Here is a 25,235-nt window from a genome sequence, read left to right as displayed (position 1 = left end):
TAGAATCCTCTGGTGGGGCGTAGCCACGGTGTTTTTGTTTTTAATTCTGGGGCTGCCTTATCCAGATAGTTGCTCATGGTTTTAGCGCGTCTAAAAGTCACAGTAGGGGAAGTTGGTAATCTAGTATTGAGTATATGATCGCTCAATATTATAGGCCAATTTTTATTTATAATGGACCTACTTTTTCTATCCTCCTTACTGTAGGTGGTGATAAGACACGGACAGTCCAACTGGGGTTCTGTGTTGGTGGGGAGTTCAGTCTCAGGAGTAGATGTAGAGAAGAGACTTTCTCTGGATCTGGAAAGGGATTTGGTTAATGCTGCGTTTAAAATACGCTCAGAATAACCCCTTGCTTTGAACCTAGTTAGAAGTTCCCCTAGACAGGTGTTGAAGTCAGAAGGGGAACTACAGATCCTTTTTAGCCTGAGAATTTCACCATACGGGATTCCAGATATAGTGTGTTTTGGATGCATGCTAGTTGCGTGCAATGTAGCATTCCCTGCAGTCTGTTATATATATATATATATATATATTTTTTTTTCTGCATGATTAGCACGGTTGATATTTTCTAAAACCTTTTCACATCCATTTAGTATATGCTGCCACTTCCAACATCTCTGAGGCAAAGCCCCATTTAGCCAAACTTCTATGGCAGCATCAGAACACAAATAAATACAATCATAATGCCACCAAGATATCTCAAACATCAGCTGTCTGAAACAAGTGTCCATTTAGGAACCTAGCTGGTTTTCAGCTTTAGCTTTTAAAGTGCTACGTCTGCAATAGATTTATAAGTGTTGGGCTTCTTGAGCAGAAACGCTTACCGATTAACTGTAGGAAAAATAATAATGTTTAGGAACCTATAGAAGCATGATCGCATAAGTAACACTTTAACATATACGCATTAGGCTATATTTCAAAACAGTTATTTTCTTTTCCACTTCTGTAGTAATCATACACCTCCGAGCTTTTTCTTCAGTAATAAAGTATTTGAATCTGTACAATATTCCCCAAGGTCATTTAAAATCTACTCACCAGGATGGCATAGCCATGTTCATGTTGAGAGTAACAGGGGTGATTGGCCTGAAAAATAATAAACAAACTATTAAATAACCAATTTATTAAATTGAAGAACAAACGTACTTCAATTAGTTCCTGAAAAGTTGACCTTTCACAGGACTCTTCCTCCCAAATTATCTATAGTGTATACAACCAAGAGAAATCTTTAGAAAGAGGATACACACGAGTGTTCTTAAAGGAGTAAAACTCTAGTAGACACCAACTGCGTTTCATATAACTCATTTGTAAGGATACATACCACACAGGAGTCAATTTCAAAGTGCTTTATTCGGTTTGTAAAGAAAATACAACCATATAGCAACAAACATAAAAATTTACACAATAGTAAAGCAAGTTACCATGATTATAAAAACATAATGCATCAAGATAGATCTCATAGTAAAAACCCTATACAGTTAATTCTGTATCTAATATACATTTGGCAGAATTTATAGAACATAAACCTTAAGCCATTTGACAAATGCATTTAACTGTAATATTGACAATTATACAACCTTTAGTTATGTGCAAATATGCAGTTAAAGTGCTAAGTTTCGTCGCTATGTGCAATTTAGCAAATCAAGAGAAAGGTTCGGCAACATCCTTCCAAAGTGCAATATGCAATTAGCAGCACTTAACCTAACTATACACAGAAAAAATAAAAATAGATAAAAATAGATAAAACAAAGTGCAAGTGCTATGCCATTCCAACAGTGCATATTATACAATAGCAGCAATTAATCCAACATACATGTATGTGCAAATTAGCATAATAAAGTGCATGATGTCAACAACAGCTTATTTTAAAGTGCACAGTACATTTAGCAGCTAGGAAATTCATATAATTATTGATTTTCTTGCAAAAATACATTTTAAAATATAAGTGGCCACATAAAAGCATACATCTGGGGTCGCTAAATTAAACACTAGTTTCATTGCTGTTTGTAAATGATGCGTATTATATTTTAAAAAGATGGGTTTCAAATAATATTTCCTAAAAGAGATATAAAAAGTACAAGATAGCATAAAGTGACACGTGCTCTGTTTTGATTTACCATCACATGGGCACAAACAAGTTCCAGGTTTTTTTGGCACAGGAAAGGCCACCAGGTGATGCACAATTCCTAGGCGGAGACGGGTTAACACAAATCGGTGGGAAGGGATGCTAACTGTTACAAAATAAGATTGAAAACCTGCGTTGATGTTATGTTGCTGGTAAAAATTGAATGTACTCTGTTTTTCATATTTTTCCATTCTAGCCTCTGCTGTATATTTTAAAAACGAGACCTTCAACTCCCGTTTTGATAATATAGGATCCATTATTAAATCGTTATAAATATCCAAAACATACAATGTTTTATACCAATGATGTATGTTATTCAGCCAAGGAATATTCGATCGGCCATCAAGTTTAATACAGTCATTTATTACGTCCTGCGTAAATTTTGTCTCCTCCTTTGCCCAAATTGAACGCCATAAGGACAGAGGACGGAGGGTAATTAGATCATTAACATGATACAGATCTAATTCTTTATGTATTAACTCAGTTGAGGCCGAAGCTGGGGCGTTGATTAGTCTTTTTAAAAACACATTCTCCTTCCCCTGAACAGATTTGGCACTCTGTGCATCATACCCCCAAACTCCGGCCCCATATATGGCTGAAGAAATGCATCTGGCATTGAAAAGGGTTAGCATTTCATGAATTCTACGATCCCCTAATTTAGCGGCAAATCTAAAAATACAGTTAGTATTCCTGGTCATTTTAAAAAGAACACTTTTTTGTTCATTTGTCAAACCCATCTCCTGAAAAGGTGATGCCTAGATAACAAAAACTGTTAACAGATTCTAGTCTACCCCCTTCTAAAAAAAAAAGGCTTGTGTTTTCTTGGTTTCTTACCACACACCATAGTAACCGTCTTCCCTTTATTGATTTTCAATTTCCTATTTTCAATAAATATGTGGAATTAATTAATTAAAAGTTGCAGTCCATTGTGAGTCCTAGAGAGGAGGACTGCGTCGTCCGCGTATAAAAGGACTGGGATAGGGTTACCATTTATGATGGGAGCATCTGCATTAGTCTTTCTTAAAATTGTGTCAACATGGTTAATAAAAAGAGAGAATAATAGGGGGGCGAGTACACATCGTTGGCGGATGCCTCTCTTAACTTTAAAGAAAGGGGTGCACTCGCCATCTGTTCCATACCTAACTTTGCTTGATAGATTATTATACAAGCGGGCAAGCAGATGGATGATTTCAGTGGGGGCGCCCATTGCCAATAGTGTGGGCCAGAGCAGTGCGTGTTCCACCAGATCGAACACGGAACTCAAGTCGGCAAAGCATAGGTAAAGATTACCAGATTTAGCTTTAGTATACTTGCCAACTATGAGTTCCAGGTTCACGCACTGCTCCATTGTACCTATTCCCCTACGGAACCCATACTGCACTGGGGACAAGATGTTTCTCTCCTCAGCCCAGACTTCCAATCTCACTAGTAGGGCTCGACTAAGGATTTTAACTGTAGTCAAAAAAAGAAACTAATATTGATACATCTGCAACTTTTATCACTCTAGCTTTAAGCTTTTTTTAAAGCTGATTTTAACTATTTAATGAGGTAAGTGCACCAGAAGTACTGAAGGAGACCACACTTTTGTAGGGCAAATCCTGTGATAGACCCAACCTCTATGAAAACAGTATGTTTAAAATATGAGCAGGCATCTTTCGAAGGACAGAATAGCAATCATGTAATACAAGTGAACTAGCCTGTATCAATCTCTTTTCCGAAGTCGACCTGGCTGGTAAACTGAAACCATCAACTATCCAAGTGAAACCATGCCCACATCTTACAATAAACGAAAACATTCTCCTAAAATAAATAAAACAATTTAAATGCTCCATTTAACCCAGGAAATCCCTCTATTGTGCTAAAACATGCAATTATTATTCTTTAAATAGACATGCTCTCAAGACCTAGATCACTACACACCCATATCAAGTCTCCTGTCTATCAGTACAATATTGGAAAGGGAGGTAAACAGGTCGACTACGAGACTCTGTGCAATCAAACAAGATCCTTCAAAATAGACAGTCAGGTTTTATGCGATTGAGAGGAACTGAAACTAATTAGTCGACATAATGAAGTTATGAACAACTTCCTGGACGAGGGCAATCTGGGACACTGATCCTAGTCTGTCTGCAGTGTATAATACGGCCGATGACAGTACATCACTGGATCATTTGAATAAGTGGGTTGGCAGCACTGGAGCAACTCTTCAATCAAACAAATCTTTCCCACCAAATTGCAGAAAAAAAAATAAAAAATAAAGTTGCAATAGGCTTGTTTTTTCAACAGTGAAGCATATCTTGTGCGACCATTGTCTCAAATTCTCTCACATTACATTCAGTTCCAAAGGTAAGCAGATGATATTCAAATCTACATACATCAGCATACCCAAAAAGAACACAACAAAAACATCACACCTGTTGTCCAAGGAGAGCGGCTTCTGCCTGAATGAGCCCAAAACCAAAGGGAAGAATGAAATGCCTTTTACCTGGGCTCATGATTTAGAGCAAATACAAAACGATCTAAAAATATGGACTGATGAAAATAAGTTAAGCACTGGGATGGTCAAGAACACAAACTTCAGTTTCATGATTCTAAGATAGTTATTTCCCCTGCTCCAGTAACAATGCTTACAAATGACGAGGGTTTGTGTGTTCTAGAGACCGTAAAACAGCAACTTTATCCATTGTGAGCGAACTTCAAACTCAAGCAGCCAGACTGTCTCAAATGTATTAATTAAAAACAAAAAAAATCACATCTTGCTGGTACTTAGAGACCGGATTGACAACCAACTCACCATGATCAGGCAACTGAATGCATTCTCGGGCTCCTCCTCCCACACCTTAAAAATGCTCAAGTAGATGTTCAAATGGCTTCCCACCAAAATTAGCAGCACGGTCACTCAACTACCCCCCCCCCCCACCCACCCCCATCCCACCCCAGATGGACGACAGAAACACATTCTATGCTGGAATCAATGCTCCACTGACCAGAAGACTCCAGACCATTGAAAACTCTGCAGCGAGACACCCTCATCTTTCCACTCTTTACTCACACCACCCTGTACCTCAAAGAGCTTTACTGGCTCCCTATTCAGAAACAGCCCTCTTCAAACTCTTCATGCACACATACGCCTTTCACGACATTGGCTCCACCTACCTCTATAACCGCATATACTTCCACAAACCTACCAGACACGTATGTTCAGCCGGACTCCTACTCGCACACACCCCATGCACATGGAGAACCAGATCCAGCGATCATACCTTCTCCTATCTCTCTCCTAAAGCCTGAAATTATCTACCCCTGCACATGAGCTCTTTCTCCCCAGTTCTTAAATTCCTCTAGAAACTGAAGATCTGGCTCTTCACTTAACCCAGAACCTGGCTCGGCCCAGTAACCTAACCATAAACCTAACCCTAAACAACTCTGTTTGTTTTTTCCAGTGATACGCATGATAAATGTCAAGTTACTCTGCACTACATTCAAGGATTGGAATGGTAGCGAACGTACTTACTGGCATTTTTTTCACCCTATGTTGTGAACCAATACCTTAAATAAAGCAGAAGAAAACTGATCAACCAAACCAGAAGCATAAAAAAAAAACACATGGAGCGAGAGAGATCAATCCAGGTGTGGGGAGCACAACTATATAACTCAATGCAACATAACACCAGGAACCTTCCAAATTCTGGCAGCATTCAAAAGCGCTTTCGCTTTGTAACCCGAAATGACTACTTTCCCATTTGAAAATGAAAGGAACCTTTCGAGTGCAGATTAATCTTTGCCAAGAATAAGTCCTGAATAATCTTCACAAGATCACCAACCCACAGCACACTTTTATCAAACCTGCTTTGGTAGGGTCTGTATTGTGTTGAGCTCCCTCATAATTTGCTTCTACAAGTCAGTTTTTTTCAAAATAGTCAGTGCAGTCAGTAATCATGTGTGAGTAGGTGCACTGGATTCAATACTGTTAACTGCCTCGTATACATAATTCTCTCAATTCAATGCATCATCAAATGTTCTGTTCTTAATTACTTCAAAATGTAGCTACTTATATTCTCACAGAATACCATCCACTCACTCCATCACCAACTCAAGCAAAACCAACGTTATTATCCCTTATTATATTATAAGCCTTATCCCATTCTGGTTTTATGGGAACTTACTCTGGTGAATGCTATCTGTCACATCATATTTGCTCTAATTTGGCGAAATAAATTACAGTTATGTTAATGAAACAAACCTGCTCAATGTCTTTCAAGTCATTAAATATTTCCACTTTTTTCTATCCGTTTCCTCTCCCTTTTTCTTTTCCCTCCTCCTGCCACATTCTTTACTTCTACAGGGGGTCAGATTTGCCTCTTATTCCGCAGCATCCTGTTTATTTCCTCTGCCCTTCTTCCATCCTTCTCAGTCCATTCCAGTCTTTAATAGTCCATGGCTGCTGCACCGTCTCTTACCATATTAATTTACAGGCGATCTGGGTGACTTAGGGTCAGGCCCCCACATCCCCCCAATTACATTGCCTTTGCACACTTTTTTCTTTTAATATCTTACTAGTGTTCCATCCCATTTTCTCGCTTCTCCACTTCCGATCAACTCACATTTCTCCATTTAGTTTTCTTTTCTGGGTCCCAATAGAAACAGAAAGCCACAGTATGAGCAGGATTACCTAAAGTCCCTATGGTCAGGCTCCATCTTTAGCAGACAGACTTAATTTTCTCGATTTTTACAGAATCAACATGTTTGCCTTTGACACAGATGTAATTTGTCCTTATCTTTCCAAAAACCTGTAAAAGTGTCAAATTATTCAGACAATGACATCGATAAGACACCTGATGTGCAGACAATGACCTCGATAAGACACATGATGCGACATCAGTATGGAGCATGTGCCTTGTTATCTCCATTTCAAGGTAAAACAATAATAATAATAACAAATAGTGTAGTCGGCATTGACATGTTTTTACCTTATTTGTTTAGGACTAGCATATTAATGCATATCGGTTATGTCAGACATTCCTACAGTTATGTCAGAAATGTCAGTCTCAGATAAGATATAGTATGAAAGGCATGTCAATTGACCACTTGTCAGGAGAGGTACTTCACTCCAGATTATCCCGCAAGATGATGCCAGAAAATCTTCAGACTGTTGTGATGCTACTGCATCTCGTTCTGTACTGAAAGCTCATACAGTGACAAATCCGGGAGAAGAAGATCGAATTCAGGTACGTAATTTATTTTCAAGGGAACACTTGCTCCTGACTGCTGACAACTACAGCGTTTTGCTGTAAAAAATGTATGCAGTGTGTTGATTCACCCTATGAAACTCTAGATGGAAGATACGCTAGTCCATGATCTCCTAGTGCACAGAAGTAGGTTTTGGGATGTTAGGTTGCTAGATGACATTTTAACTATGGAGGAAACGTTCATTTTATTCTCATTGTTCGCAACATGCATTTGTGCTAATTATAATAATATTCTGTGTGGTTATTTTAGATGTGCTGAGCAACCAGAAGAGACTGTTGAAATTAACACATTTTAGTTAGTGTATTTTTCTTAGAGCAGATGCTTGTGGGTGATATCTTGAAGAACGAAATTAGGCTTTTAGGTTTAAATCTTTTTATTATTTGAAAGACAGTGCAAGGCAATACAATGAGCAGTGTGATCGCGCCAGACACAGAAAGTAAGTGCAGCAGAGGCATAGCGTTCAAGGCAATACTGGCAAGAGCAGCAACGTCCAATGCGCCGGAATTGAGAAAAGCACTGCACAAAAAGACAATAGAACAAGAAGAAACAAGAGAAGACCCCCCCCCCCCCCGCCCATCATCCCACCTCCCCCCCAAACTCGTATCTGTCCCCCTTCCCCCCACCCAGTCCAGAGCTCCCAACATTCTCTCTACAGTTCATGTCTTCAGCTTCTAGTGTGTCAGGCCTCGAGAGTCGTAGGATCTGAAGTTATGGGCGCCGTCAGGCGCAGCAGTCTGAGATATTTAGGACAAGTTATCTCCGTGAACTCAGTCAGGAGTAGGGCCCTAAAAGGCTGCCAGAGTTCCTCATATTGGTCACCCTTCCCCGCAGCGGTGAGTGACAGCTTTTCCATCCCTAACACATGCCACATCCTATGAAGCCAGCCTGTAGTGGTAGGGACGGTGGCGGTACGCCAATGTGTCAGAATATTCTGCAGAGCTGACCCAAGGGCTATGGCCATTTGACTGCCCCTGCGGGAGCACAGCGGTTAGGTGAGCGCATTGGGGAGGCCTAGTACTACGTAAGCGGGGAAGCGGGATATTTCTATCTGGAAGTGTGCATCAACTTCATCCAAAATATGTGTCCAGTATGAGCGGAGGAGTGGGCAGTCCCATAAGATGTGTACTAGAGTACCGGTGTGCCCACAGCCCCTCCAACATACCTTATCTTTAGCAGGATCCATTTCAGACAGCCGTTCGGGGGTGTAATACCAGTATAGAGATATTTTGGTGAGTGTCTCGGTGAGCCCCATGTGGTATGCTGAGTGCCTAGCCCTATATGCAATGTTCCCCCATTCTTTATGAATCAGGGATCTACCCAACTCTCTTTCCCAACGCACCCTGCCTGGGTTATAGATGTGTGTGGTTGGGGTCTGTATCAATTTGTAAAGGTCTGATATGAGTTTAGCGTTGGAGGTGCGTGAGAAAAGCCATTTCTCGTATGGAGTGAATTTCCTATCAGCCGATTCATTTACCTGCGGCTGTAGTGCCCAGTGACGCACCTGCAGATATCAAATTAGGCTTTTAAATGCATCCCAGGATCCCAGTTTAGGGACCCAACAACAAGGACACCACTTCAACTATGTACTGAGGGGGTTGCGTGGGGCTACAACCTGTTTTTTCAGATTCAATTGCTGGTGTATTGAACTATGTTGACTCATGACACTCGTGGGTATGAAAGCAAACCTTGTAGAGCGAAGCCAGTCTCAGTTTATGCAACAAGGGTTTGGTGCCAGAGTACCAACCTAAATCAATCTGATAGTTTATCAACTGATGGGAGGAATGAGGAGTGCAAAGCCATAAAGAATGGCTGAAGCCAGCTTTCCGTTGGCTATAAGGAAGAAGTCTCCTAAAAGAGAGACATAATCAAAGAGTAATCAAAGGACAGCATCTTCAAGAAAAAATACAAGAGCCAGATGTACCCTGCTGTTAACTATCTATAAGGAAGGACTGTTCATCTAAAACTGAGAAGTCCTGAGTGTTCTGGTGTGTTTGCTGATGACATCCATTTAAGAAAGGTCAGGATGTTAGCCCATTAACTGTGAAGGTGAAAGATGAACGCTGCTAGCAAACGTGTAAAATTCTTTATTGTTACAAAATGTTCTATATACACTTTTTTTGATGCTAGAGAATACTTTTATTGCACAGCTATAAACACATTTAGCTGAATTTAACTTAAATAGCTGACAGAAAACTGGTTTAGTTCATGTGCACACCAATGGCACAGTAAGGAAATACTATTTTAAAAACATGAATTACACAGTCACAGAACCGCTTTTTAAACTGAATACTTGATTAAAGACAGTAACGGCTCACAGGGATCCTGAGACAAGGGCTGGGGTGTAATAAGGGTTAACATGAAACTGTACGGGGAGAGGTATGTTGCTGGTTCTAATCATCAGTTCACAGCGTCGCACAGTGTCAATATGGTGTCCACTAGGGTGCTGAGATATTCATTGGCAAATCTGTCTTGTTTAGGTTTCCAAACTGAGGCCAAAGTGTGGGTTCCTGTGTGGCTGTCTACATAAGTATGTATATCTTGTCTGAAACGCGTGTACTTCAGTCGGACAACAACCTCAGCTCTATAGTAAATATACATATCGGGCAAGACCAGTCATCCCTTATCTTTAAATCAGCGAAATACTTTGTATGAGATCTTGGTCTTATCACCCACCCCTGAATATGTTTCAGAATCATACTGTTTAAGGAAGAAGCTTCATGGTATTGTTAAATATAGGGCCTGAAACAAGTAAAGTTGCTTTGAGAGTGCATTCATTTTGATTGCATTAATCCTACCCAGCCACAACACAGACAAGAAATCCCATTACTGGAGGCCCTGATAAATCAATGACAATAGAGGAATCAAGTGAACTTTATACAAGACTGACACATTTAAGGTAATTGTCACCCTTCTGTAGGTAACGCCTTTTGGAGGACCATCTGAAGTTTGTGTGTTCCTTTATTGCGCCTACTTCTGTTAGTGGAAGTGTCAGATTAAGTAGCTCCGATTTCGATGCATTTTATTTTAAAATCCGAGAGCTTCTTAAAGTGTTCCAATGGGGATTGTAGTCTATGGAGAGGCCTCATCGTGTTTGTTAGGGACAAGAGTAAATCATCAGCAAAAAATCATGGTTTTGTGTTTACCCACGTGAAGTTGCACACCACTAATCTCATCTTCTCCTATGTGATTTGCTCGTGTGTCCACAGCTTGAGCTGAACTAGGGCTACAGACCACTGCATATGTCCCCTTTACCCTTCTAACATTCCCTTGATCATGAGGTATCTAGCCTGCATAATTTTTTACATCTGCTTTTACAAAGGGTAGTTGTTTTTGAAGAAAGAGCTACTCCACCATTTCTAAAATGCCTGGAGGAGTAATATGCTTGTGGGTATTGCATATGTCTGAGCCTTATCTTTTCTGATTATTTCAGGTGCATTTCTTGGATAGCTAATACACCAAACTTCCTTTGCATCACCATATCTTGATGCGTTTCTTTGGGGTGTTTATCCCTCTTACATTCAGCGATACTATTTTTTCCACCCTCAAGTCCGTGCATGGTTGTTTTCTCATGTCTGCCTCCTTTTCTCTAAAGAAATGTATGATTGCTAAGGCTAAAGTTTTTTTTCTCTGCAGTGGTAGCACCACAAACATAGTCTTAGTGCGTATGTACATCACAGGCCGAAGCCCCATCCGAGATTTCCCAACAGTCAGAACATTGGAACATTACAAAGATGTGTGTAATCATGGGTATCTTACAGTGCAGTAGTAGTAGGCTCTTACTTCTGCAAAGTAATCCTTGGCCACAAAGTAGTCATTATGCACACTGTTCAGTAGAAGCAGCCCTGGGACCCCTTTTAACCTGAGGGATCTCTTGGGTAGCATATTGAATGCTTCTATGTAAGCATGCAGGCGACACATTTTTAAGGCAGTCCTGCAGCGTTGGAGAATAGGCTATTTTTCATTCTTCCTTGGGTGGCACAGAGATACAGGAAACTATTTTTCCTTAGTAAGTGGTAGACCTGGTACCATTGGCGTGAGTCTCCCTTCCATTTTTCACTGATTGCCTACTCTGTTTTTGATATGTTTTGCTGGTTTAGATGCTTTGGGCTCTGCACCACTGCTATTCAGTGCCACGGTGCAAGTGCTCCCTATGTTAAATTGATGTATTGATTAGTGACTCCATGATTGGCTTATTTGATTTACTTGTCAGACCTTAGTACAGTGCACCACGTACAGTGCACCACGTGTGCCCAGGGCGTGTACATCAAATGCTGCTGGAGGGCTTGCAGCACTGATTGTGCCACCCACAGAAGCAGCTTGTAAAGTGTATCTCAAGCCTGCCACTGCATAGCCTGTGTGCAGTCTCGTACTGCCATTTTGACTTGGTAAGTGCACCCACTTACCAGTCCCTGAAGCTTCCATTTTCTAAATATCAGACACACATAAGGTAGGCCCAAGGGCATTGTATGTAAAAGGTAGGACATGCCCTGATATGTGTGGCATGTCCTAATAGTGAATTACAGGCATTTTCGTTTTTCACTATTGCAAGGCTACCTGTCCCTAGAACGGGCAGCTTGATTATAACATCCTATAATCCTAACTGACCCAGGGAACACGTTAGAAATTCGAATTCAGTATGCCTGAATTCAGGATGATAAAATACATCTTTTAGTAAAGTTGGTTTAACATTCTGTGTTTAAAAATACCACTTTTAGAAAGCGGGTATTTTCTTACCTAACCATCCAGCCTGCCTCTGCTAGCTTGTGTATTGTATGTCTGGTTTCTGAGTGGCAGGGGCTGGGGAAGCCAAGGAGACAGGGTGAGTCAGCACAGGGCTGAAAAGACCTAACTGCATGTAGAGTGGTGGGCCTGAATAGGGCTGTGCCTGCCTTCCACAATGAAGGCTCCACCTCCTGTGGTGTGTCTGAGGACCCTGGCCCACTCAGACAAAGGAAGAAGGTGTGCTCTGGCAGGATGCACCCAGAACTGGTTTGAACTAGGTACAGGACCCTCTGCCGTCAGAGGGCAACAGCTTTTGCAGTATAAATATTGAGCCCAGACCCCAGGACTTTAGATCACTTCTGGAAGAACAAGACTTAGAGCTCCGCTTCAATAACCCCCAATTATCCTCTATTTACCCTGCTGGAGGTGCCCCCAGAGCCTGTGCAGAACGATGCTGGTGTGGGAACGCGGCGGGAACCTCCTGCGCAGGCTGGCGCTCACCTGGGTCGGTGCACGGCGGCGAGGCGACCCGCTGTGGAGGGCCGCGCGGAGTGACAGGCGGCCATTACTGCGGCAGAAAGAGGCCCCGGACCGCCAGGTGCTGCTTCCGGCCCCCGGAGGACTGCGGGGCTTGCGGCGGAACTGGTCCTGCCTAGAAACACTGCAGGCGGAGCGGCTGACGTAATCGGTGGGGGTCGAGCGCTGAAGGTCAGCGGCGTGTGTAATCACCGGAGGCCGACGCTGATCGCGGCCTGGTGACGCCTAGAGGACAGCCGCCGAAATTGGACCCGTGACAGCCACCCTGCGGCCCCCTTCACACTGACGGCGCTGGAGCGGACGAGAGCGGGGCCCTGTCACCAACACAGTGCGGGACTTGAGGCGCACCACAGGAGGCCCTGAAGCACTGTGAAGCCTGGGCAGCTGGCGTCAGTTTCCTGCAGTCGGATGGGGAACTCGGCGGCCCAGGTGCGGAGGTCGTCGGCGTGAGGACAGAGGAGAGCGCTGTGAGTGGTGTGCCCACCCCGCAGGGCGACATCCTGAGGACAGTGCCACGTTTGGCTCAGAGGTGAGGCGAGGGCCTGTGCCAGCGGCCCAGGAAGCCCCTGCAGGCTGGGAGTGCCGCGGGGGGTAGAGCTACCCTTGCGAGATACGCTGCCATAGACTGTGGGACACGGTAGAGGGCCGGCGGACGACAGCGCTGTTCCTCCCGAGCCCTGGGGGCCTCCGGGGCTTGGATGCCCCCGCTCTGGGCGATCCCCTGGGCAGGATGGTGATTGCGGGAGGCTAGCTGACCGAGGCTTGCAACGCCAGAGTGTCCATATCAGCCTGAACCTTAAACTTATTGGGCCGCATTTCAAGCTGCTGGGCGCCATCTTGGTGAAAGTAAGGGCGCCATCTTGACTGTCCTGCGCCCGGAACGCTTCCGTGTCCTGCGCGTGGGGGCCAGTGGGAGACCGCGGACTGCGGAGTTGTCTGGCCCTGGCTGCGTGGAGGTGGCCTCAGTTGCTGGGATTGCTGACGTTTTGCCGTGGACACCATCTGTGTGCGGAGGTACCTGACCAATAGCCGCCTGGGTCTACACAGATACGCCATCACTGTGGGCTGCGGAGTGTGATGGGCTGCTGCTGGGGCGCGCGCAGGACTGGCGCTGGCTGGCAGAGACTGAGAATAATCAGATGCAGCTGCCCCATCCGGACGGGGATTGTCCTCAGACTGGACAAGGGTGTTGGAGCGGCTAATCGCTTTGGATGCAGCCTGGGATCGACTGGGCAGTTGCACTTTTCCTCCCCTTCGTTGACAGCACCGAACTCACGTTTGGGGCCGCTGATATCGCCTCGCTTGGCGCCGATCACTAGTTGACTGCCCCAGGCCCGTACTAGGTGGCGCGCTCAGGGAGGGCCCAGCACACTCGTACCCGGGAGTAGTCCACTGGACCTCAACATTGCATCGCCGGGCCCTGCTTTCCCGGTAGTCACGGGGAGGGCAGAGCAATGAACTAAAGGCGTGGACCTGCTGGGGTGGGGCCCTTGCGGGATTGCAGAGGCTTGCCCCGCCAGACAGAGATGCCAGATGATCATACCTTGAAGCACTAGCGAGGCAAGTGCGATCCATTGGATGCTGGAGCCTCACTTGCGGGGATGCCTGGTCTTGTTCGGAGCCTCCTTGAACAGCCTCTGCCGGCATTGGACTACAGAGGCGCCTTCTCTACCGAGCCCTTGGTGGGGACCGGGATGGGGGTCGGACAGTTGGCCAGCAAGAGTAGATGCCGTCTGCGCAGTAGCTTGCAATAGGCAGGCTCATAGATAAAACTCTGCAGAAACAGCAAGTAGCAGAAGGATCGGGCCCCTCGCATGACCTGCAGGGAGATGGCCTGGGCCCGGCGGCGGTCCTTGCAGCCAAGATGGACTCCGTACTGGCGGCGGTGGAACGCATTGGCACCACGCTGGAGCAGACAAAGACATCTCTTGAGACCCGAATAGACAAGGTGACGTCCGACTTCACCCTGCTCCACGCGGACCATTGTAAATTGGCGGACACAGTCACGGAGCAGCGACGGTCGCTTCAGGAGATCCAACAACACCCCTCGGCGCTCCAGGACATCCTCAACAGGGTACATGTGCTGGAAGACCGTATGGAGGATGCGGAAGGCCGCTCCCGCCGCAACAATGTTCGCGTGGTAGGGCTCCCTGAAGGCGAAGACTGGGACAAAGTACTGAACAGCCCAGTGTGCATCCCCAGAAATCTGCGCTTTCGCCAAATACAGCTTTATGTGGTACACAGGGCCTACCTCACACCTACGCTCATAAATAGGTACTTCCACCGAGTGAACACGTCCTGCCCTAGGTGCGGGGAATTAGATGCGGGGCTCCTCCACCTCTTATGGAGCTGTCCCAGGCTGGCCTCCTACTGGGGCGCAATAGGCGAGTCGCTCTGTAGATGCACGGGTCGCAACATACCTCTGGAGTGGCCGGAGTACATTCTGCACCAATTCAAGAGACCACCCAAAGACAGGGCATCCTCTCGCTTCTTGGACCTGGGGCTGGTGGTGGCCACGCGCCTCCTTACGAGGTGTTGGAAAGCGAGCGACCCGCCAAGTACGCAGGCGTAGAGCTCTTCCCTTCAGGCGTGGGCCCGGCCGGAGTTGACGGCCATACGCAGGGAGGAAACGGTGGGACTCCGGAGGGAACCTATGGCGGAGAGGTGGGAATGCATGCTCAGCGCCTTGTAACGAGACGGGGAGGTGGGAGGTGCACAAGACGCGGAGGATTGAGTGATGTTGCCAGAGAGTTAGGGTGTGCCCCGGGATGAGCTCCAGACTGACTATCCATTTGACTGGCAACCTCGATCGCTGGGGCATGTGGGTTCCTGGTGTGTAATGTAATGCAACTGTGTCCGGTGGATGGGTGTGTACGGGGGGGGGGGGGTTGTCCTTTTTTGGGGAATGGGGGGGAAGACCAGTAGGTATTGGTGTGTTTTCTTCCCTTTTTCCTGTAGCTGCAATCGTTTTTTCATATTTTCATTTACTGTTTGGTTTCAACTGTTATATATCAAAGTCAATCTTGGTCGTAAAACAGGTGCTGGGGGGATCAATCCTCACTCATGCTGATGCACAGAGACTTAGCGTGTGGACAGCCATGGACTTATCATGGGGCATTGGCCCAGACAGCACATGTTTGACCAGCGTTGGGTGGGTAATTCCTCTGCTGATTGCGCATATAAATTTGTGCCCCATAAATTCCTGTTACAAGGCTTGTCGCAGTATACCAGATGGAACCCTTTGCTGCGCTGCCAATGAGAAAATGTCCAATGCACTGTGATTTTTATTACTGTACTGTTTATATATTTATTTTTCTCGAAAAACAAATGCCAATAAACAGATTTGACAAAAAAAAAAAATTGAGGCACGACGCATCGCCTCCCCCGAAGAAAGGAACCAGCGCATTCCCCTCCCTGCGAACCTTTTGTTTGTTTTGCGTTACGCATCCAAGGTAATGTTGTGAGAAAAGTGTTGCATTTATGATGAACATGAACTAAGTTACTTCTACCACCTTTAAGTCTATTTTGAGTACAGTATTGTGGATTTTTGTAGTTTGTGGTCTTGTGTTAAGTATATATAAAGAATACTTAATTTTATAAAACCTGTGTAGTGTCCATCTGTAGTGTGTTCACCAATGCTTAACTCACTGCCTCTGAGAAAAGCATGTCTGCTCGTATCAAGCTACCAAGGGGGTGAGCAGGGGTTATCCAGGAGTGTAATCCCCTTTCCCTGACTAGAAGCAAGGGTCCCTATTTGGTCAAAGGTACCTACCTCTGCCAATTAGAAACCCCCAGTTCTAACAGTAAGGCTAATTGGGCTCAGCTTTATTTCCTTTGCGTATCTTTTTCGAGAACATGATATGGGAACAGGTCAATTGTGTTAAGTTCACTGATGCACTAGTTCGCTGGGTTTTACCCCTGGTTCCCTTGTTAGCGTAGGTTTAGGGTCCTCATTTTGATGTTGGTTGGATCACAACCGACAGGCCATCGGTTGCGGTCTGACCAACATCTGGGCCCATGTCCGACCGCCGCATTATGATGCACGGCAGTCGAAGGCAGGAGGTGGAGGGACAGACGGACTCTTCCGACAGGAACAAGGATCCCGTCTGACTATCGGTCGGAATGTAATCCCCTACAATAGGGTGGTTCCGCCGTAGGGATTACGATGCCCCTTCATACAGCCTTTCAATTGTGGCCTGACTGCCATTGAAAGGCTGACGGAAACTAACTTTAGGGGCCCCTAGCAGGGCCCTGTCCCTCTGCGGCCTCTGCTATGAGGCCTGGGGGGCACCTGTGGTGGCCCCCCAAACATCCTTACCCGTGTGTCAGACACCACATGGTGCCTGCCACATGGTGCATGGATGTTTGGAAATAGCCATTTTTCCAATGCAGGTTGTGCTGCGGCCCTTTTCTGGCTGCAGCACAAGCCGCAATGGAAACATTTATTTTTTCGGCTGTCTCATGGGCAGTTGCATCCTAATTCGTCAGATGGAAGCGCCGACTTCTAGTAGGGAGGTTTCCATTCCGAAACCATATCGACTGGCATTGTATTTGGGGACTAGATTTTCCTATAGTTAAGCAGCAACTATATCTTCTTTGAAACAGCTACAAATTTGGTTAGACTTAAATAAATTTGGGAAGATGGCATGCACGAGAAGCCACGGTCTAAAACACTATGGGCCATATGTAGGCGGGGCAATACCGGTCGGTAAAGGTGAAATTCGGTAAATTTCACCGTTACCGACTGGTATTTAGGGATTTGAGATGTAGGAGGCAAGTTTCAAGGATTCTGTAATTTACTGAATCGGTAATTTAAGGAATCAGTAAATTACTGAATCCTAAAATCCTATGTAGGAGGCACTCATGGGAGTGCATTTTTGCATTCAGGACTCGTTATTTACCACCTACTATAAGTTGGTGGTAAATACCAAATACCCTTGAAAAGCTTTTTTTTTCAGTGCCATGTGGCAGACATACATGCACTTAGGACATGTATGTGCGCCACATATGCACACATGCACGATTCAGGGGTGCAACAGGGTGTCAATGTGACACCCTGCCACCCTTGAATATGTTCCCCCTATTACCGATTCGGTATTTACTGAATCGGTAATAGTGAATGGCTTCCTATGCATTCCTATGGGCCTCCAGGCCCATAGGAATGAATGGGAATTACCGAATCAGTAAATACCGAATCGGTAATACCGAACATTACCGATTCGGTAAAATTGACCGAATTATTACCTAAATACTATTTACTGATTCTTAAATACCGAATCGGTAAAATTGGACATTTAAGAATCGGTAAATAGGGATTACCTACATATGGCCCTATGTGCAGCTCTTTACTTGGCATGAAGTAAAAAAACAAAAAAAACGTTTTAAGAGACTTTAAAGAAGTAAAAATCGAATTCCCAGATTTAATCAAACAAAGTGTAACAGCCTGAAGATGACTATCACTCAGATCATCAAGAAAAAAAATCAAGAACATCCTATAATGATGATACCGACGCTAACGTTGGTGAAAGTGCTAATTCCTTACAAAAAGGCTAGGCAGAAGGAATGATGATCTGGTGGTCATCACATGTTGACCACCAGTGAACTATAGAACACACCTCTTACTATATTACCAGCCCTAGGCACTAAGGGGCCCATTAGGATGGCGGGCGGATTGCCCCCGCCAGGCTGGCGGTAGCCACCGCCGGCCTGGCAGGGGCAATCCGCCCGCCATCCGCACTGAAATGACCCCCCGCCACATCAGGATGGCTGGGGGGTCCGCTGCGGACAGAAAGACCATCCGCCGCTTTTCCGCCCCGGTCAGATGTGGAGGGTGCACACGGGGGGTACCTGTGGTACCCCCCCGGCATTTGCATAAACAAAGTGGCAGGCACCGCGCGGTGCCTGCCTCTTTGTTAATGCAAATGCATTCGTGCATTTTTAGCATTGTGGTGGGCGGTGCTGAGAGCACCGCCTGCCACAATGCTAAAAATGTAGGATGCGCCCGCCACAGTGGCAGGCGCATCCTAATAACCCCCACGGGACCCCTGCCCTTATGGCGGACCGTCCCAATCACGACTTAGTCCGCCCGCCATCCTAATGACCCCTTAAGTTAATGCTCATTTAAAGACTTTATTAAGGAGTTTTCTGTACCTCTTCTGTAAGTTGTGACAGGTGTAAGGGTTGATACTTGCTCTGCTCAGCAAGTAAGGTGTAGAAGGCGATAAATAAAATAAGGTTGAGTGGCGTTTGGGAAGTGAGGTAGTGGCTTATAGCAAGTCAAAGCGATAGTGGGGGGCGGAGTTTTGCTTTTATCACTTTGTATCTATACCCTTATTCATTTGTTATAGTATGTAGTCTAGCTCTTTCTCTGCTCATTTTATTGTCCTCTTGATTGACAATTTTGAGTGGTCTCTTTGTCAATAGTTCCAGTAGTCTCACCTTGTTGTCAATTCACACCCCGGTGCCGGTGTGGAACAATATTTAGAGAAAACAATCTGCATTATTTACTGTATTCAGAATTTTCATCACGTAGAGTGGTAGCATCAGAAGTCTAAAGTTGGCCTTATCCATGTGTCCTAGGACTATTTGATCTGTGAACTCCCTTGCTCTGCCGTCCAGTTTAGTGAAATGCAACCAGGCTGATCCGAGGAGATTACACCTACAGTTCTTCTATCATAGTTCTGGGTGCATTCCAGCAACAGTTTTCTTTTTTTATCATTTCTTATTTAGAGAAGTCAGCTGTAAGATTTAGCAGCCCAAAACATGTACCAAGGAGAACTCTTTTTGGCAGTCCAGAGAATCAGCTGTGTATGCAGAGATATAAGCAAACATTCTGCACAACCTGATCCCGTGAATCATCTAACTTTCCAGGGAAGGCTACAATTATAAATTAGACAGCTTTAGGGTTTATTTATTTATTTTATTTTACAGATTTGTAAAGCGCATGGCTGCCCGTAAGCGCTCCAGCGCTGATCACAAGAAAACCAAGTGCGAGGGAAACATTACGGGAACAGCCACGTCTTGAGTGCCCTGCGGAATGCGAGTAGATTGGGCTGGGCTCTAATGTCTGGGGGCAATCCGTTCCATAGCTTGGAAGCGTTATATGCAAAGAGTCGACCTCCAGAGCGGGCTTTCTTGATTCTGGGTACGGATGCCAGGTTGCAGTGGGTTCACTATTCAACAAACACCACAGTGTCATCTCTCGCAATTTTCGCATGGGAAGGAATTGACGTTGTCCCTCTCATTTCTGTCTTCAAGGTAGTCAGTTCTGGGTATTTTCTCAAAATTATCCGGATTTTAGAGCTCTGAGTAGAGCTAGCACTTATGCGGAAAAGGTGTAATATTTTATCTGGCATAAGCAACAGACATTTTGGCTGTGGTGTCCATTTAAGTTTCCTTTGTAATTCTTTCATCTTTGTCTGCCTGTGCTATCTATTTTAGTTGACTTCCTGGCTCAGCTAAAAGCAATGTACGTGCTGAGAGCTGTAGCTGCCAGTACATCTGTTAACTGTCAATCATTTACTGCTGCCATAAGCACTCCTGCTCCTCCTCCTACTTTGCTGACCATGTCGATTTTATCTGCCCTTGTTTGCTGATAACTATTCCTAAAACTTGATATTCCTATTTCTGTTCACGTGCTTACACTGCACAAAACCTGTATAAAGCTGGCACTGGTTTGTAAAGCCAGTGTAATACCTCCTCCAGCCCTTGAGAGTGCTGTGTGGACGTGGTCCCACTCATGAGTGATTATTAAACTGGTTATTTATTCCTACTCTAGTGCGGATCTCTACATTGTTGTTTTTTGAACCTGTGGACAAAAGGGTGACCATGCACCAGTGTACCTCTAAAAAGGTATATTTCCACAGTTGGCGCCCGTTGTGGTACCCCATTGGAGACACGGCCAACCGAAGAAGTGGTTTTGGCAGAGGATTGTAATCTTACTGAGGAAGTGCATTGCACGAGGAGACCTTTGTCTTTGCAGGCCAACGTGACTTTTCCAGTTTTCCTGATTTGACCCTCCAGGTGCTGGCCGGTCTCAACTGGGGTTTTCTTTGGTGCACTTCTGTAGTGACCATTAGGTCGACCAGAGATCAGCAGGTGGTAGTTGGAGTCTTCCGTCTGGTAAGGTCGCTAAAGCAGCACTCTTAATTTGTTAAGCCTGGGCTTTTTGTTTGAATCGGTTATTTGATCTTTGCAAAGTTTGAAGGTAGGTAATGTGGATATTTTTCTTCTTTTGAAGTATTTTGAAGTAGTAATATTGTACACATATTTTTGAAGCATGCCTGTTCTCAGCACACTCCGTAGGTGGTGTTGCTGCTCTGTTGGTACCAAAACAAAGTTTAGAAAAAAGTCAGCTGGCTCCCCCAGAGGGGACACCTAATCGAGAAATGCATGTCAAATATGGTATTTCTTTCATAATGTACGGTCCACTATGGAACAAATACACAAAAAAAGATTCTCATCTACAATGGCCAGTGAATGGGTCATTTGATTTTAAAAAGGTTCAATATGTAGAGCAGTATACAGAAAAAGTAGACAGGATATGTTTGAATGTCTGTGTATGTGGGAGAAAGAAGTGCGAGAGAGAGCAAATAGAGCAGAAGCTATAGCAGAAAAAGAACAACGAAAAACAATATATCAAAAAGCGCTAGAATTAAAAAATAAAGGAAAGAAGGAAAAAAACGAAAAAAGATAGAGAACGTCAATTAGAGATAAATGGCCAGTACCCTATTAGGCGCCCTATTTATCCCATACTCAATAAACCTTAGGATGACTTCATCTTATTAGATTGATCCCCACCCCAGTATAAATTCCCCACTCCAATTCCCCCATGAGGATGAGGTTTCTGACGAGGAACATTTGTCCTCAGACGAAAAAGATAAAGATAAGCAAGTTGGGCGACAGACGCGCTCTACTCTGTCTAGCGCAGATAAAGATAAATTGAAGGGCAGTGCTAGAGAGGAATCTCGTCGGAAGACTACAGCGACGATCCTCACAACTACAGTTCAGGCTAGGAAAAATGGAAAACAGTTATATTTTTTAGAAAAAAACTGTTGGGAGATATTATATAATTGGAAGCATATCTCTGAGGAATCAGGCCCAAATGATTTGAAGACAGATTATAGGCAATCAAGAGAAGGGACTTACCCTTTCAAAAATATATCTGACAATTAGACGAGTGGTTAAATTACTGGATGATACATTACAAATGCAAAAGGAAAAAGAATTAGCTAAAAAGTAGCAAGCAGGCGTTGAGACAAAAGAATGTCAGACAGAGAAGACTGATATTCCGGTGGATGCGAATGATCCTAACAGTAGTGAGTCTGCTATGAAACCTATGAGTGAAGCTGTACCCCTGTATGTTCCTCCTAAGGGTGCGGGAACAAATGATGATAAAACTTCGGCTGATGCTAAGGGATATTTTTTATATAATTGGGTTTATACTCCTTGGAGTAGAACCGATGATATGGCTCTTAAAGCTGCTTTGCCCGACCCCTGAAAATATCCTGCCGCCTTCTATAAGGAGGTGGAAGGAGCCATTAGCTCCTGCACTATGACCTTGCCAGATATTGATATGTTCTTTTGACTTATTTTGCCTCCTAATATGTGGAGAACAATATGTAAAATAGATAACGTAGCATATGGTGATACCTGGGAACATTTAGACAGATAGATGTAGAAAGGGAGCCTGCGCAGAAAACTCAGAAGGAGATATTCGATCTTCCTAAAGCTATTGTGACTAAGTTAAAGACTCTCATAGCCCCTAAGAAAATAGATTGGAACACGTTAGCGTCCTGTAAACAGAAAAAGGATGACTTCGTTTCTGATTCCTTTTCAAGATTTGAAGACGCATTCCATGATTTTAGGGGTCAGTCATTGGCCGATGATAAGGTTAGGCATTTGTTTGTTGACAAATTTGTCGCTAATATGTTACCGGAAATAGCTAGTCGCTTGAGTTCTTGGACCACGTCTTCCCCAGTTTCCCTTTTGACCAGGGCTCTATATTATGAGCGACAGGGACAGGAAGCGAAAGGCAGGGAGGATAAGAAGGTTAAAAGAATTAAAAGACAAAAGTTATGTTGGCTCAAGTACATGGTCTACCATTTAGGGGAGGGGGAAGAGGTGGACGTGCAATGTATTCACCTGTGGTGCCCCTCTCTTATGAGCAAATTTGTCCCCTAATAAGTGTGCTTATTGTAAAGAGACTGGGCATTGGCGTTCTGAGTGCCCTCCTTTGGAAAATCAGCAGTACCGAAGGGGTAGTGTGAGAAGACGCTCAGGGAATTTAGGAAACAGGGGAGGTACAGGAGCTCGCCCCAGATTTGAAGTAGTTGAACAAGGACCAAATTAACACTTTTGATAGACAAAATCAATATCAAATGTTTGATTATTCTGATGAGGTACTTACAGATTCTGATTACGCATAGGGATGCCTAGGACGGGGTAAGGACCCTGTTGAGGTGCCAGTAGATCAAATAGGTCCTTATGTTGGCGCAAACGTCTTGGGAACTACTGATCAGTTTCTGGTTGACACAGGGGCTACGCATAGTGCTCGGTCTAAAAAACTGGTTCCAAGGGCACCCCTGTCTGGCACAATGGTAACGTCGATAGGATTCGATGGGACACCCACACCTAGCCCACTTTCACAGCCACTTGAATTCAGACTTGATAAATTCACTGCAGCATGTCCATTTTTGTTTTCCCCTAACACGCCGGACAACATTGTGGGTATCGATATGCTTAAATATTTTCGTGCTACAAAACGTTGTTCTTCGGAAGGTGTGCATGGTTGAGAGATCCTGTCTTGTCAATGAGGATGCCGCTTTGCAGTCCTTACCTAGTGTAAAGAAGGAACACTGGTATTGTTATCATTTCTTGCCTACCATCATCACAAAGTCTTGCGAAAGAAATTGCAATATTGTGGACAGCTGGTTACCTATTTAGGTCACCTCCTGTCTAAGGAGGGATGTGCACTCACACCAAACAGCATTCAGATCGTTCTAGATACTCCTGTAACCCGCACTCAGAAGGATGCCCATGCACTGATACGCCTTACTTTTTTGTTGTAGACTGTGGATGCCCAGTTTTTCGCACATTATTAAACCTTTGTTGGCCCTTTTTAGGTCTCGCTCTCGAGACCTATTGTTGTTAAGATGCCTCTAAAGGGAGACAAGCTGGGGCACGAGCAGATTGTGGTCTGTGGACGCACTTTGCGCGCACACACACTGCGTTACTGAAGCCGGCCGGGGGGGGGGGGGGGGGGGTGCACGCACACACACACACACACCAGAAGGATACTTTTATTCTGTTGCTGCGCGGCTTCATGTGCAGTGGCCTTGACAGCCAGGCCTCTGTGCATGCGAGCCCGGTATCTCGATCTGATGCTCCTAATATCTGGGGCTGGGATAGGGCGCCGGCTTTTCTACATTCAACTGGATGGGGGAGTGAGCTAAGGAAAAAAAACAACATGGCGGCGTCTGCTGTTACTGCTGGGCAAGCCGCTTCCTTTTCTTCCACCTCTTCCACACGGCTGAACTCCAACCATTTGGGCAATCCTTAGGTAGCCCAGCCCAGCCACGACCCCCATGCCTCAGGGGAGGAGCACGACGGGCAGAACCTGTGGTAAAAATACACCCTCTATCATTCAAATCCAATCATGTCCCATGCTAGTAAATGCGTTAGATTGTGCTTGCTCTAAATAAGAGTTCTTGTTGTTTTTCGTTCTTGGGTGCATAAATACAGATTTTCGAACCTATCTGTGTTGCTCACATTTTGGAAGATAAGGACCGCCTATAAAGAGACATGTGTGAACTATGAACAGCTAGTTCCATAGGAGATTGTATGGCGCCCTAAAGTGCCCAACAGGGGGCGGCTGTGATGGCTACAAATTCACCCTGTTAGGGCTGGGGCCATCCTCTCTCACCTCTCCAGGTGGGAACGTTTGCACCTCCGGGTGATAGCAGAATGAGCTCAGTGTGAAGGGAGAGAAGCCTGGCTCGTGGCCCTGCCCTTGGGGCTGGACAGGGATTGGAGGGTGTTGCGTCACCTGATGGAGCTAGGCACTGTGACGTTGTTACACGGTCCTGCTCTGCAAGACTGCCTCAGCTGTCTGCTGCACATCACAGCAGGACGGTCATTGCTGCTTAGTGACACCTGATAAAATGTTCTTTATTCTGTCGGTATTACCCCAACTAGAATATTTAAGTGACTTGCGGTCAGGTTATTTTCAAATAACACCACAGTACTTTAAACAGTGGACATGTGAATGTTTGTTCACAATTACAAAACTGTATTTTGCTAATGTGCAAACAATAGCTGGACATATCCTTGGACAAAAAGTTTCCAAAGGGTTGTCCTTGAGCATGGCTGACGTACTGTATTTCTTTCCCTGTTGTCTCCTGTGGGTTTCCTTTAAACCGTTCATTCTCGGGGCGCTTTTAATCCCGTACACACAGACTTTGTATAGGGTTTCAGCTAAAATCTGTTGAGATTAGAGGATGTGGACTCGGTTGTGATATCTGGTGCTCATGAGGTGTATAATGAAAAAGCTTCTTGCCTGTAAGCATCAGTTTGAAGCTAGTATAGCTACAAATTCAGGATCTGT

At 44.9% G+C, this 25,235-nt stretch overlaps 1 protein-coding gene across 1 annotated transcript in view; it reads right to left on the bottom strand.

The window, feature by feature from the left end:
- LYPLA1 (lysophospholipase 1) overlaps window positions 1-25,235 on the bottom strand; it is a 375,654-nt gene that overhangs the window by 165,206 nt on the left and 185,213 nt on the right. Inside the window, exon 4 of the mRNA XM_086965753.1 lies at window positions 1,036-1,083. Within this exon, the coding sequence (XP_086821879.1) occupies window positions 1,036-1,083 (48 nt within the window). The remainder of the gene's footprint in view (window positions 1-1,035; window positions 1,084-25,235) is intronic.

Source organism: Lissotriton vulgaris, chromosome 4_1 (genome assembly GCF_964263255.1).
Source record: "Lissotriton vulgaris chromosome 4_1, aLisVul1.2, whole genome shotgun sequence".
Lineage (NCBI taxonomy): Eukaryota > Metazoa > Chordata > Amphibia > Caudata > Salamandridae > Lissotriton > Lissotriton vulgaris.
Note: the sequence above shows the minus strand (reverse complement) of the source record. Positions and strands in the feature narration are given on the sequence as shown.